This window comes from Halichondria panicea, chromosome 13 (assembly GCF_963675165.1).
Source record: "Halichondria panicea chromosome 13, odHalPani1.1, whole genome shotgun sequence".
Taxonomy (NCBI): Eukaryota; Metazoa; Porifera; class Demospongiae; order Suberitida; family Halichondriidae; genus Halichondria; species Halichondria panicea.
This window is the reverse complement of record NC_087389.1, coordinates 1,808,918-1,822,290: the sequence shown is the minus strand read 5'-3', so window position 1 is coordinate 1,822,290 and position 13,373 is coordinate 1,808,918. Positions and strand designations below refer to the sequence as shown.

General features: G+C 40.7%; 3 protein-coding genes and 1 long non-coding RNA gene across 7 annotated transcripts; 2 read left to right on the top strand and 2 right to left on the bottom strand.

The window, feature by feature from the left end:
- Positions 1–1,601: 1,601 nt before the first annotated feature.
- Positions 1,602–3,403, bottom strand: LOC135346581 (uncharacterized). Its single transcript, XM_064544253.1, has 2 exons — positions 3,246–3,403; positions 1,602–3,201 (listed from the first exon to the last, which is right to left on the bottom strand). Exons 1-2 carry the CDS (start codon positions 3,401–3,403, stop codon positions 2,277–2,279), a joined length of 1,083 nt encoding a protein of 360 aa, XP_064400323.1. The 3' UTR covers positions 1,602–2,276.
- Positions 3,404–3,617: 214 nt separating this feature from the next.
- Positions 3,618–4,793, top strand: LOC135346576 (uncharacterized). Of its 2 annotated transcripts, none has more exons than XM_064544243.1 (2): positions 3,618–4,514; positions 4,563–4,793. In XM_064544243.1, the coding sequence occupies exons 1-2, from the start codon at positions 3,618–3,620 to the stop codon at positions 4,791–4,793; spliced, it is 1,128 nt and encodes a 375-aa protein (XP_064400313.1). The 2 variants fall into 2 exon arrangements, with proteins under 2 accessions (XP_064400313.1, XP_064400314.1); XM_064544244.1 differs by having other exon boundaries at positions 4,573–4,700.
- LOC135346622 (uncharacterized) lies at positions 4,671–6,881 on the bottom strand. The gene is made up of 5 exons (XR_010398056.1): positions 6,846–6,881; positions 6,295–6,749; positions 5,986–6,078; positions 5,391–5,555; positions 4,671–4,915 (listed from the first exon to the last, which is right to left on the bottom strand). It is a non-coding gene; the product is annotated as an uncharacterized LOC135346622 (long non-coding RNA).
- On the top strand, positions 4,800–6,309 carry LOC135346577 (uncharacterized). Of its 3 annotated transcripts, XM_064544246.1 has the most exons (6): positions 4,800–4,933; positions 4,980–5,059; positions 5,114–5,597; positions 5,665–5,733; positions 5,799–5,949; positions 5,998–6,309. In XM_064544246.1, the coding sequence occupies exons 2-6, from the start codon at positions 4,995–4,997 to the stop codon at positions 6,195–6,197; spliced, it is 969 nt and encodes a 322-aa protein (XP_064400316.1). In that variant the 5' UTR covers positions 4,800–4,933; positions 4,980–4,994; the 3' UTR covers positions 6,198–6,309. The 3 variants fall into 3 exon arrangements, with proteins under 3 accessions (XP_064400316.1, XP_064400315.1, XP_064400317.1); XM_064544245.1 differs by having other exon boundaries at positions 4,980–5,597; positions 5,998–6,303; XM_064544247.1 differs by lacking the exon at positions 4,980–5,059 and having other exon boundaries at positions 4,811–4,933; positions 5,998–6,304.
- Positions 6,882–13,373: the final 6,492 nt, after the last annotated feature.

Here is a 13,373-nt window from a genome sequence, read left to right as displayed (position 1 = left end):
AATTAGAAACCGATTACTGATGATGTAATGGTTGTGTACAGAAATATTGCATTGTCAGCATAATAAAGAGTGATTAGTGACCCCTCATGGCCTCATCAATTTTTAAAAAACCATGTGGTGGTGGGAGGCTGCTGTCTGCTTTGCCTGTGGTCTGGTGAACATTTTTGCTGCATCATTGCCAGCAATTGCCATTGTATTTTGGACACTATTGTTCTAGCATCCTGTCTAAATATTTGTTCTATTTATATGAAAATTCAAATATTACTCAATCATTTTAACTACTGCGGAAATAAATGCTACTATAGACTATTGTAGTGCGTGCGCAAGATCTTCGCTGAACTAGCTACGTTCACTGCACTGGTGCTGGTGAGTAATATTATTGTTTACCTGTTGGTTGAGCTCATGTAGACTTCTGTGGTAGATTCTATCCTGTGGCAGATCTCTCTAGTCACTGTTACAGGCCGGTACAAGTAATAACAAAATACTGAGCATGCAGTACTGCCAGCTCAGTATTTTGTTATTACTTTTACCGGCCTGTAACAGTGACTAGAGAGATCTACCACAGTAAATAATTATATAGAACAGTACAGTATAGTAGTCAGTTCTCAGTCATATTCTTCTCAGTCCTGTTCTAGTTACAACACTTTTACTAAATTAAATTTAACTTTCTTTCTTGGCTCTTTGTTGTCCGCTTCTTTTGTTTTTTTGGCTCTAAATCCTAGCAACGTGTAGTCTGGATTTAAAACTTCTGACACCTGGACATCGTATGTTTGGCTGAGCCTCACAACTTTCTTTAAATAGTTCTGGGCCTTTTTCTGAGACCCCATCGGAAAATAATGTGTTCCAGTATCATCTGCTGTTGTAAAATAAAATTGTTTTCCCTCAGTTCCCATCTTTACTAGCGACCCAATAGGAAAGGAGTTCCTGTGGTGCCTGATCTCTCGTAAGTCGGAGTCGATGTAGTACGGGTACGGGTGGAAGTGGCAGCAATTTCCCATCTCAATTCTTTCTCTGTTCTTTTTTGTATAGTAATTTACTGATTCACATGACAGTAATAGCATGCAATCAATGGTAGTAAAGTGTGTCAAATGAATAGAGATAAAATCTTTATGGTCACTAATTATTAATCTTCCAGCAGACCTGTTCATGCAGATCGACCTGTTATGGACTCGTCAAAGAGGCAACGACCTGAGAAAGGATACTATTCCTACCTCCATAATATAAGCTCGGCTGACATGGACTTATCTAGCATGCGGGAAGCACGAGATGTGAGAACCACTCTGAGCTGTAAGTCTGATGACAGTCTGCCAGAAGGGGTCTTCCTTGTTGAGAGGATAATTCATCATCGACTAACTAAGGTACGTAACATTTTATGATATATAGCCCTATACGATTGATTCTATTTCTAGGGGAAAACGGAGTATTTGGTAAAGTGGGCTGGTTACTCATTGGAACAGTCTTCATGGGTCGCTAAGGAAGATGTGACTATCTCTACTATCCAGTAAGATTATTAAGTATGGCATGGCAGTGCACTGTGTATTACTATAATTATATCTGCACATTTCCCCCCTTTCAGATCATACAATACACCACAAGCACCACATACCGAGCTTATAAGCGACGCAACAAGAAGATTTGTTCTGTCCATTCAATGTAGTTTAAATTTAGGTACTGTAAAATCCTGTAATTTAACTATAGATTTCCGGCTAGATGTATTTCGTTACCTATTTAAAGATCGAGGAACCCAAATGACCCGCGGAAAGCTCCAACTTCAACAAACTGATTTTAACGATGAATATTTTATAGGTAGTTGGTATATTTTGTATGATAGATATGGCAATGGCTGCACAGTAGATTTTCCTATTGTAGTATGTCCTAGAATTAAGTATGGACCGAAAACATATAGAAATAGCAATGGTGAAATGTTAGAGTCACCTAGACTACTATCTGAAATTGTATGTGTAAATCTGGTGAAAAAACGTTGTTGATCATTGTTAATTGTTAATTGTTAATGCATGCATGGCCCAACCTGAGCAGCCAATACGCACTATGTGACTCATAACTAACTGCTTCAGGCCAATTCTCTACCATAATGCTTTTAATGACTCTCAAACAAATGGCTGGGTCAACACGCATCCCGACTTACAGCTAACCTTGTCAGCCTTCCATTAGAGAGCACGGATTTGCCTACAATTATACATAGACTATGTCATAGTTAAAGCTAGCACCAGATTTAAACATGAACGAATGAATGTAAGACATAATTAGTCACATAGTCATTCAACATTAAGAGAAATGGTTTCTAAGCTAGGACGGTCATGAGCATGATAAGAAAGACATTCCTTAATTACATGGGCAAGTTCAGTTGACTTAATTACAATGGAGTTCATCTTCTTCATTATTCTACCTAATGAGTATATATCGCTCTGTGTGCTCTGTAAAACAAGCCCATCGCGGAGGTCTGGAGCTACTTGAGTGTGTTCTTTTATGTAAATAACTTTCTGTTCCTCGGTCAGGCAGTACTTCTTAGCATGCTTTTCTTTACATGCCTTTCCAAAATCCACAATACATGGCCGGATACATTCTAACAAAGTAGTCCCTAATACTACGTTGTCTACTTTAAGATCATTGTGAAGAATACTCAGCTTGTGCATGTATGATAGACCATCACAAATTTGGATCAGTATTTGCATCCATGTCTTAGGGCTTAATTTAATTTCGTTAGTCGAATACAAGGCAGAATATAATGAAACTTGTTGCTGCTTCACGCTTACATTAGACATTACTAAAGCTCTCCTGGTGGAACAAATACCAAAACAGTGTGGTATATAAGGGCTGGAATTTAATGTAAGTAATATACTGGCTTCATGCCTAATCGATTCGATTGAGGAGTCGGAAGTAAATGTTTTGACACAGACGTCAAAACACTCTTTAAAAATCATACGAGAGCATGTTCCAAACCGACCATTTCCTATATGAACATCACCACCCCCATCTGCTAAACATTTCTCACTTATCTCTGGAACTACAGTAACTCCTCGCATAATATCAGCATTCGTACACATTCTTGGAGTTGCCTTGGGTAGACTGATTGCACTCGTCTTCATGGCTGCTGTTAGTAACTTTAGTGGTCGTTGGTGACTGCAGGATGTTCCCAGAGTTCCTGTCCGTAATTGCTTAGCTCGATACACGTTGAGTTCCCTGTATGAACAATATTATTTACTGGCTGTTAATCAGCAACTTACAGTTTATAATCTATTGCCTTCTTCTTCCAATTCTGAACATTTTTCTCGGCACATTCAAGGCTCTTCTTCTCCATACACAGCTGCTTGCCAATTTTGTCAACTCTAGCTTTTCGATTGAGCCTCTTGAGCTTGGATCTTGAGAATGTCTGGTCAGCCATTTTGTAATAAGTCTAAGAGAACCAGAGGTCGCAAAATACCCGCCATAATGCATCTGAGAAGTGTTATCATGCTATTGAATGAGTACTGTGGTTAATTTAGTGGGTGATAACACCGCAGCCTATTCACCCGCCCACTCATATTGACATGGCTAATTAATTTTGTTACATAACAGCTCAAGGGACCTTTTGTTCCATTATCCCGGGCCTCCTAGCTATGGCAGTAAACAAGCAGTCCAGAAGAGCAGAGAGCCTGTCCATCACCATCTCAAATTCAGCAAAGAAGTACTCTGACTTCAGCCACACAGAACCACAAGTACAGCCAAACTTCTCTCTCTCTATTCCTATCGAGTTGCTGCATCATTGGTACATGAACAAGAAGGCAGAAGAGACATTCATTAGCTTAGTTAATAGCATGGTAACAATAGTTAAACTAGCACAAAGCGATCGTCTGGAGAAAAGGCTTGCAGAACAAGCTAGCAAGGTAGCAAGAAGGATACGGGGGCTAAAAGGAAGAAGGAGGTATGCCGTACTTGCTGGAGAATACAACCTCTTCGTGCTTGATGGAGAAGCAGAATCGTATTCTGAAATTGAGCAGCAACTATCCACTGAATCTCCACAGCCAACAACAATCCCCGAAACAAGTAGACCTACCACAGCACACATCAACAAAGGCAAAAAAGTTCACGAGGTATCACCACGACAGGTAAAACGAAAGCTAGCACACTGTAAGAGCTCTGCAGAGCAAGCGCTTTGGTTTTGTGAATCATTCGGTCTTCAGCCAGAATCTTTAGAGCTACGCAAACAGACAGGATCTCCCATCAAATTCAATTTTTTATCTAGCCCATCTCACAAGCCACAACATCAAACGCCAGCTCTTTCACCAAACGATTCTGCGAGGGTACAGCAAGCTCTTTATGTACTTGACAGGTTTGCTGTGAGTGACGAAGCTTATCATGAATTGAGCGTCGCATCTGATTTACCACCACTGTACCGAATCAAGGATGCTCGCCTCTCAATTAACAACTCTCTCGACATCCGACATCTCGAAGGTCCTTATCCTGGTGCTTATAGACCACCGAAAGCTGCAATCCAGGAAGAGCTAGCTAAGATCGTAAGTAAAGAAGAAATTATACATTATTATTATGGATTATTATTTTAGGTTCATTCAGGGAAAGCTATCACCCAACCAGTAAAAGTAAAACTCAGTGGTGACGGAGCCAGATTCACAAGATCATCCAATATCATACTTCTCTCATTTGCATTTCCAGAAATTCAAGACAATGTTTTATCAGGCATGGGTAAGCTTAACAATAAAAATATTAAACGAGAAAGTGGTGAAAATATTTTTATATTGACATTCATACAGGCAATCATACTTTTGCTGGCCTAAAAGCCGAAGAGTCGTATGAAACAATTAGTTCAGGACTATCTGAGGTATTGAAGGAGTTGAACGACATCATTTCACACCCACTACTCACTGTTGATGAAACAGAGTACCGCCTTGAGTTTTTCCTGGGTAGTGATTACAAGGTGAGAATGTATAGTTAATTACTGACTATAAAAATTGCATTATTAGTTTCTTTTACTGAGTATGGGCCTCAACAAAGCAACCTCTATGTACGCTTGTGTCTGGTGTACCATCAAGAAGGATGAAAGGTATATCTATAATTATTATATGCTTAAACCTAGCTTCCCCATTTGCCGCTATAGGTGGGATATGTCAAAGGATAGGGCTGACTACACCGTAACAAATGCAAGAACATTGAGTTCCCTACAAGCAAAAGGCGCACTTCCCAGCAGTAAACCAGCAAGTGTACGACTAGGATCAATTACAACACCACTACTGAACATAGAGCCAGACCATATAATACCCGATGAGCTACACCTACTCCTACGTATAGCTGACGTTTTAACAAGAAATCTCATTCTAGAGATAGTGGCATCTGCTAAACAAGACAGACAAGGAAACGCACATATACTCACTCACCTACAAACACTACAGACGATCATTAAAGACTGTGGTATCACGTTCAGGGTATGGGAAGCAAGGGGTCCAGATGGCAAAGCTTCTGGACATTACGAATGGACATCACTGCAGGGGAACGACACCAAGAAGTTTCTGGAACGTCTCCCAGTGAGGTTTGCTGACCTACTGAAGGAAGAAATTCAAGCTAAAATGGCCCAACTTTGGACAGTGAGTACTAATTAAATTTCCCTTCGCATTTTACAAACATAATTATTTATATGGTCTGGCTCTATAGGAATTTCTCTCTTTGTATAAGATGGTTTCTAGCTGGACTCCACCTCCCAGTGAAGTGGTTGAGCAAAAGGTATAGTGTTAGTTTACTAGTAGGGAGAACCATTGTATCTAATTTACTATAATCTATCATGATAGGCGAAAGACTGGATAAGGCTTTTCTTGAGCTTGAAGCACAAGTGTCAAGGGTTTCAGGAAAAGAATATTACGCCCTATATGCACACACTGGTCTTTCACTTCCCTTACTTTATTTCAAAATACGGAAATGTCAAGATGTTTAGTGGACAAGGTGAGTTCGAGTGTAAAGAGATAACATTTTAATCACCTTTTTCTCTAGGGGTGGAGAAAAATAATGATGACGCCAAGAGACACTACTTCTCCAGTAATCTGCATGACCCAGTGGGGGAGGTTCTGAAAGCTGAAGCGAGAATAGACGAGACATCACAATTTAAGCGAAAGAAACGAAAGTACATACGAAAAACTCCATTAGATTTAGTAGACATGAACAAACAGCCACGACTTGACTCTGAATCATGATTAATTCTACCCAACATAATAATATAGTATACTATATATCCTGATAGATTGTACACATTTACTATCTTCAAGTAAATGACTGCTAGCCTATACTTACTTGCAGCCATATACACTCACTTTACATTGCTGGTACATTGCGATTAATGGGGAATTCCCCAAATTAGTGGCTCTACGCAGCTCTTGGGTATGTGTAGATAATGCGATACGTCATTGATAATTGTGGATTTTTTGACAAAACTGGACACATTTTGGAACCGCTTAGTCCACTTTATATCGAGCAGCAGCCGCTTTAAGCAGCAGAGTAGGCCGTATATTTTTGCTGGCAATCGGCAAAAATGAAAATATATGTGTAAGAATGCCGCAAATCAAACACAAAAATACAAAATAATCAAATTTTACAATACAATACACGAGACAAGCGCTGAAACATTGATCAACAAAAGCAGTTAGGGAACTTATACAAGCTGGCTGGCTAGCTTCTTGTGGGATTCCAAGGTTAGCTAAGGTGTATTTCTTCTTCTTTGTATCGGCAAATCAACTGAAAGTAGCTCCCTACAAGGGAAAAAGGGAAGCATAGCCTTTGGTCTCATAAGAACACATATAAAATCATACCGTAATATACAGAAAATTACTAACTGATTTACTGACATATTTTAATTGGTGTCCAGTCATTGCTGGCAATGGCAAACTCAGAGTGGGTAATGATCGACCAAGATTGTTGTTAAAAAGTTCAAGTCTAAAATTAATCGTCTCTGTCAGAAAATTAATGACTGCCATCAGCAGAGCCTTGCAGCTCTCTTCTCACTCTTGCAGCTACCAATAGCTAGCGTTCTAGTTCAGAGCTAACTACTTCGCAGAGCAGCAACACTCGGTAAACAAGTTTGGATACATGCTCTGGCATTCCAAGTAAGCAAAACTAGGCATAACTCGAGAACGAAGCACTGATTATTTTGCAAATCCAAGAAAACATGACTAGAAGCCTATAGAGAAACTCTTACTTGCACTTCATTGATCCTTGAACAGCGAGCAGTCTACACTGACACACACACACAAACATACTACCGTATACTCGCTTGCGCATGCGCACCGAGGCACAATATAATGGCGAGTATGGCAAAACCCAACAAATGGCATACTAAATAAACCAGAGTATAGCAAATGCAAACTCAACAAATGGCAACACACTCAACAAATATAGCCGAGTAGGGTGTGGCAAACCCTGGTATTGCAAGTTAACCTCAAGTAGCGGGGTACTAGATGGTATATATACCCCCCTGGGCCCATCCCCCAAAATAAATGTCGGGGCAGGTCAATCAAACACGATATACACCTCAGCAAGCAAAGAGCCACAGTACACTTTATGAACTGCTCTTGCACGCACCACAGGTATCTCGCAAAGTTCGCAGGTATGGAAAACTCTGAGTATGGCAAACGCAGCAAAACTCAGTAGGGTATAGCTATGGCAAACTCAACAAATGGTACCAACAACAGGAGGGGTATGGCAAACTCAACAACATTTAGGAACAAGTGCAGGGCAAACTCAGAAAATGGCACTGACAAAAGGCGGGTTATGGTAACTGGCAGCAAACTCAATAAAATGGCAGGGTAGGCGGTATTGGCAAACCTACATGTCTTGATAGTAATGGCCTTAAACGATGGTCGCCACCCATCACAGCCATGGGAGATATAAGTGCACCTCCCTACAGCAAGCAAGCAAAGAGCACTTTAAAATTATACACGGCTCACCGCAGGTACCGGATCAATGCCCCGCCTGCTAAACACCCTGACAATCAGGAGTTCTCAACTACGGATACTCAGCTTCCCACCCAACAAAGAAGAAAGTAGTCTCGATCTAACACCATCATTATAGTCAAACGCTCCATGGTGGAATCGATTGCCATCAAGAAGGGGGGGGGGCTGAGGGCTGAGCAAGCCACTATAATATACATTGCTAGTGGCACTATTATAGGGTATAAACGCATTGGAACTAGGCATACATGCACAGCCGTTATTCTCAGCCATGCAAGCCATGCCCCTTATGCTTACTAATGTACACGGCTATATACAATCGCCAAGCTCAGCAAAAAGTAAAATTCCATCATGGACCACGTATGACCACAACCTTCGGGAGGACGCAGCAGCAATATAGGACAGCGTGATTGGTAAAAAAAAAAAAAAAAAAAAAAAAAATGGAGGCTGGAATATTATATGTCGGGCTGGTGTCACATTTGCAACTCCTCAGACCCATTCCCAAGCATGCAGCCGCTCCAAAATAGCCCAGTATAAGGGGCACTAGCGTCGCTCGGTGTCGTCGACTCCACCCCCCAAAGCAGCTACGGCTGATGGGACTGGAAACCTACAGCTCCAATTTCTGTATGTATATATATGTGCAAACCAAAATAAATTAAACCATGCTGCCCACAAGTGCATGTATAACCCCAAAGAGAGCGATATACTCTCTTGCACAAAAACAATGAAACAGCTAGCTTGTGCATGTTTAGTATACTTACTCCACTTTCCAGGTATTTGTTTACATTTTCTAGTTCATCCCCATGTTATCACTACATTCACCACAATCATTTTTAATTTACCCGTATTTCCTAACTTTAATGGTAACCTATATCTATCTGCAACATGCCTGGCAGCAAGGGGCCAGCCTACAAAAGACATTACCATGCATGCATGATCTGCAGGCCAAAAACTAAAGGGTACCATTTACACTCAACAGCTGGAAGCGCGGTAATGCATGCACACCATTAAAAGCCGAAACCTCGGAGGCAGAACCGAGCCACCACCCAGATAATACCCAATGTAGTTAGTATGTCGTAAACAGATTGGGATATAGTCAAAGGCTCCTTACAAATTACATGAAATTTCCGCCCAAAGACTACACCTGCAGCAGCATGCATGGTGATAAAACCTCAGGGACAGGTCCCATATATTAACATTGCAAAAAAGGCAAATGGTATGGCGGCTTATTATTGATCTATTATAACGCCAGCGTCAATGATAGAATCAACAACGATATGTTGCAGTATAATTATCGTATCAGTATTATATGATTGCTATATATAGGTGCGCATGCAATGGAATAGTAAAGTGCTCATCTCCCGCAGACGCGTTACACAGTGGATATAATGAAACAACCGCGGAACAGGCAACGGTCCCCCCCCCCTCTTGGAGCTTAGCAAATTCTCAGGGATGGGCGGATGGCCAATTAAATTGGAATTCACTATAATATTGTAGAGCACTAAACTAAATAAAGGCGGGGAGGACAAGGGGTTGCTGTCCCTCATTGGATATACCTCAGCATGTTTGTGACTGATTGATGCATCTACCACATTCCATCACTTAGACGGCTTTCGCCGCCTGAATGTCGCTGCACGTTCTGACATTCAATGGTGGTCAACATTTGCTTCACAGTGGAATATACATGCCACTTCCTGCTCGTTCACTGCATCAAGGACAACCCTATAGTTTCACTGTTATACATGGGGCTGCGGTACCTATGAAGCAGGACAATGGTTCCAACTCCAATGGCCTAACCCAAGGGAGGATTGCCATATAGTTATATATCGATAAAAGAAATGATCATAGCAGCAGGCAAACACTGGGTTAGACATTCGGTTCGTTTCCAATCAGATAACTCAGCCGTGGTATAACCTCAGGTGCTAGCAGACCTGAGGAGAGATGTCTGGTCTCTATTACAGCCAAATTTAACTTTACAGTGTTGGCATCCCATATTAGAGGAATACATAACTAATTAGCCGACGCTCTCTCTCGCAACAATCACTTCTGCATATGCTATGTTATATTAGCTTACATGGCGTTTTAGTCAGTTCAACGACGGTAGACTACTCACAAAATCTCGCTTTACATATCCACAATTGGCCTGAATCCTCTTTACTATACTGGCCACTCCTTTAGAATCAGAGCAATAGTGCTAACAGCAAGCGTTATTTGCATGGTCAAGCTCTGCATGTACATGCACTCCTTGGCTAAGTTTTTCCCAGCATCATAATTATAGAAAGAGCCGAGAAGTAATCGTTCTTCTCTAACTTTGGTTGTTGTGTCTTGTGTCTTGTGTCTGAATTATGGAGCTAATTTCGTCATGCCCTTAGTACATTATCTGTATAATGATGATTATACCGGTATACATGAAATCAAGATAGGCTTCCTATACACTAACTAAAGAAAGACCTGTAATATCATGGAGATAATATAACATACGTCAGACTGAGTAAATAAAAGGTACATAAATGACAATAAAGGGTTGTTTGGGCTCAGCTTGGGAGTATTTGTGAGTCGAAGGGACTCATTCCTCACCCAAACAAAAGATAGACATAAAGATATGTGGTAAAATACCATTTTAAAGAAAACAAGATCTGGCTAAAATATAACCCCCGAAAGGCTGAGGGGTTAATCCCCTAGGCGGGGATGCCCATTCAGATGAACAATGCTCTTGAACCCCAACCAATATCATTATGCTATTGGTTTGCATATAATATTATTAGCAAGTAATTCTGCATAACGATATGCTCGTAGAATTATACCCGATACTGCGACACAAGTTGTTAAATGGAATTTAATAGCATATTAAATGGGGTTAACAACAAGGAGAAGGCCGCAATGACGTCACTCATCTCAACGCATGTGCACTAAAGTTGAAGCCTCGTGGCAGTCTCAGAACTATTAGCAGTCACTTTGTGAGCATATCAGACGTCCATCATTCATTCCCCTCCTCATTCCCACCCCTTGTACTTATAATTATGCTTAGTTCTTTTAGTTCATTCCCCTCCTCATTCCCACCCCTTGTACTTATAATTATGCTTAGTTCTTTTAGTTCTTTTTGTATCTCCAGCGTCGGTCAGTTTGCACCCTGTCCGGCACTGTGACAAGAGCATATCATGTGCATGGGCACCAGATTGAGTAATAGGTTACTGTGGTAAAATACCATTTTAAAGAAAACAAGATCTGGCTAAAATATAACCCCCGAAAGGCTGAGGGGTTAATCCCCTAGGCGGGGATGCCCATTCAGATGAACAATGCTCTTGAACCCCAACCAATATCATTATGCTATTGGTTTGCATATAATATTATTAGCAAGTAATTCTGCATAACGATATGCTCGTAGAATTATACCCGATACTGCGACACAAGTTGTTAAACCAGGCTTAGCCTCGATTCAAGGCCGATTAAAATAAGTATTTTAATCGGCCTGGAATCGAGGCTAGACCAGGTTCTAATGTAGTCTCATGAATCAGCCGCCGTTCTTTTGGAACCACCGCCGGTCTGAGCACTCTTGTCATGAAGTCATTTCAAAATGGAATGTTGATTGCTCACAAAACCAATGGAATGTAATTAAATCGTGATCTTACGCCCACACATATTTCCTAATTGTTATACAAATCGCCAAGCGAAGGCATCTCTCTCTACTTGTGTTTTGCTGTGGTGCTAAATCTGTGCCCAAGGACCCCTGCTTGCCTTGCTTATGCTTCGTAGCAGCTTCTATGTATGAAGTGTTTACCATGCGTAATGCATGCGTAATGATTATCCAAATGCGTTGAGCAAAGTGCAGTTCTTTGCTGCCTCCAAGTTCATCACCTGACTGGACTTCTGCAATTTGATTGGTCAAGACGGAATTCCGTCTTGGCACATAAAACGATGACAAGAGTGCTCAGACGGTGGTTCCAAAAGAACGGCGGCTGATTCATGAGACTAGTTCTAATGATCGACCATGATTGTTGTTAATGCAAGCCTAGACTCGAGACCAGGCCAATTAAAAATACCGTATAGAGGGTAATTTTTTTTATTTTTATTTTATTTTTTTATAAAGTTATATAAGCAACTAGCTATCAATGCATGTATATAATCCGACTAGAAAAACATTTGCAATGTGAAAAATTGCTAGGATTGGCCAGGGGAACCACAAAAAAGTGTGGGAACAAGAAATCAGACGAGAGCATAACTCCAATCCGTTACAACGTCAATCACATGTATACTGGTAGTTTTCCCATGTTTTCCCAGCCAATATGCCACGCAATTTTTACTGGTGGAGTGATGACCAATCCCTATATATATTTATTATACATCCATTTTAGAATGTGGGGCACATAATTATGATGATTTGTGATGAATTGATGTTCCTAATACATGCAGTGTTGAGCACAGGTACACACAGTCCATCCATGCGTAGTAACATGCACGGACCGTACTGGTGACTGCATGGAATGATGTGGTGGATGGAAGCTGATAGGTGGATTTGGAACACAGTCTAATATACTATGTATTGTACATGTTCATGACGTTGTAACGGATTGGAGTTATGCTCTCGTCTGATTTCTTGTTCCCACGCTTTTTTGTGGTTCCCCTGGCCAATCCTAGCAATTTTTCACATTGCAAATGTTTTTCTAGTCGGATTCCCTTTCTTTTTCAGTACAGTTTACGTATCATGACATGCATAAGTGGAACGTCAAGAGGCAGTACAAGAAGAGAAGACAGGACTAATCAGATATCTTCTCGAATATCTCTGGACTAATAATTTATTGCTTGATAATTAGACCCTATGTTGAATTTGCGAATCACTATTAAATGACAGCCATTTTAAGAGCATGATATCTAGCCAGTGCATATAACATGCCTGTCAGAGAAAGGGAGCTAGAGCTGAACAGTGTGAAGAAAAGGAACACCTCAGGCTCTGGAAAAGCACTGCTGCACTGATTTTAGGCACGGTTTATTAGCCACGCCTATCTATTATTATTGGCCACAACGCAATTGCTGAGTCATTAAAGATGGCGGAATTGTCTAGGTAAGAGAAATAGAGACTGAGAGGTCATCTGCCTCGTGGAAGCAATCGCAAATCTGAAGAAGCGCTTTGTAATCCAGGTTGTAGTCGTTTGGAAACCCTGTGCAGAATGTCCTGGAGATGGCTGTACTTGGAGTAAATGCTGGGCAAGAAACTTACTTACTTACTTACTCACTTACTTACTTAGTCAGTCAGACAAAGAGCGGTGAAACGTCGAAATAGTGCAATTTTTAAAATGAAAATATTCATTCATTAAAATGTTTATGGATTATGAAATGAGAGATACAAAGAGAGAAAAGGCTAAATAAACTATCTGTTCAGCCAGTTTCTTGATATGGCCTTTCCCTGCAGAGATAGAACAGTTTGAACAT

Excerpts from the sequence above, each read along its gene's own strand:
- LOC135346576 (XM_064544243.1), top strand. The coding sequence starts at position 3,618 with ATGGCAGTAAACAAGCAGTCCAGAAGAGCAGAGAGCCTGTCCATCACC. Across the intron at positions 4,515-4,562 it reads AGGAAGAGCTAGCTAAGATC|GTTCATTCAGGGAAAGCTAT; the intron begins GTAAGTAAAGAA and ends TTATTATTTTAG.
- LOC135346581 (XM_064544253.1), bottom strand. The coding sequence starts at position 3,403 with ATGGCTGACCAGACATTCTCAAGATCCAAGCTCAAGAGGCTCAATCGA. Across the intron at positions 3,202-3,245 it reads AAGGCAATAGATTATAAACT|GGAACTCAACGTGTATCGAG; the intron begins GTAAGTTGCTGA and ends TTGTTCATACAG.
- LOC135346577 (XM_064544245.1), top strand. The coding sequence starts at position 4,995 with ATGGGCCTCAACAAAGCAACCTCTATGTACGCTTGTGTCTGGTGTACC. Across the intron at positions 5,598-5,664 it reads AAATGGCCCAACTTTGGACA|GAATTTCTCTCTTTGTATAA; the intron begins GTGAGTACTAAT and ends CTGGCTCTATAG. Across the intron at positions 5,734-5,798 it reads GTGAAGTGGTTGAGCAAAAG|GCGAAAGACTGGATAAGGCT; the intron begins GTATAGTGTTAG and ends CTATCATGATAG.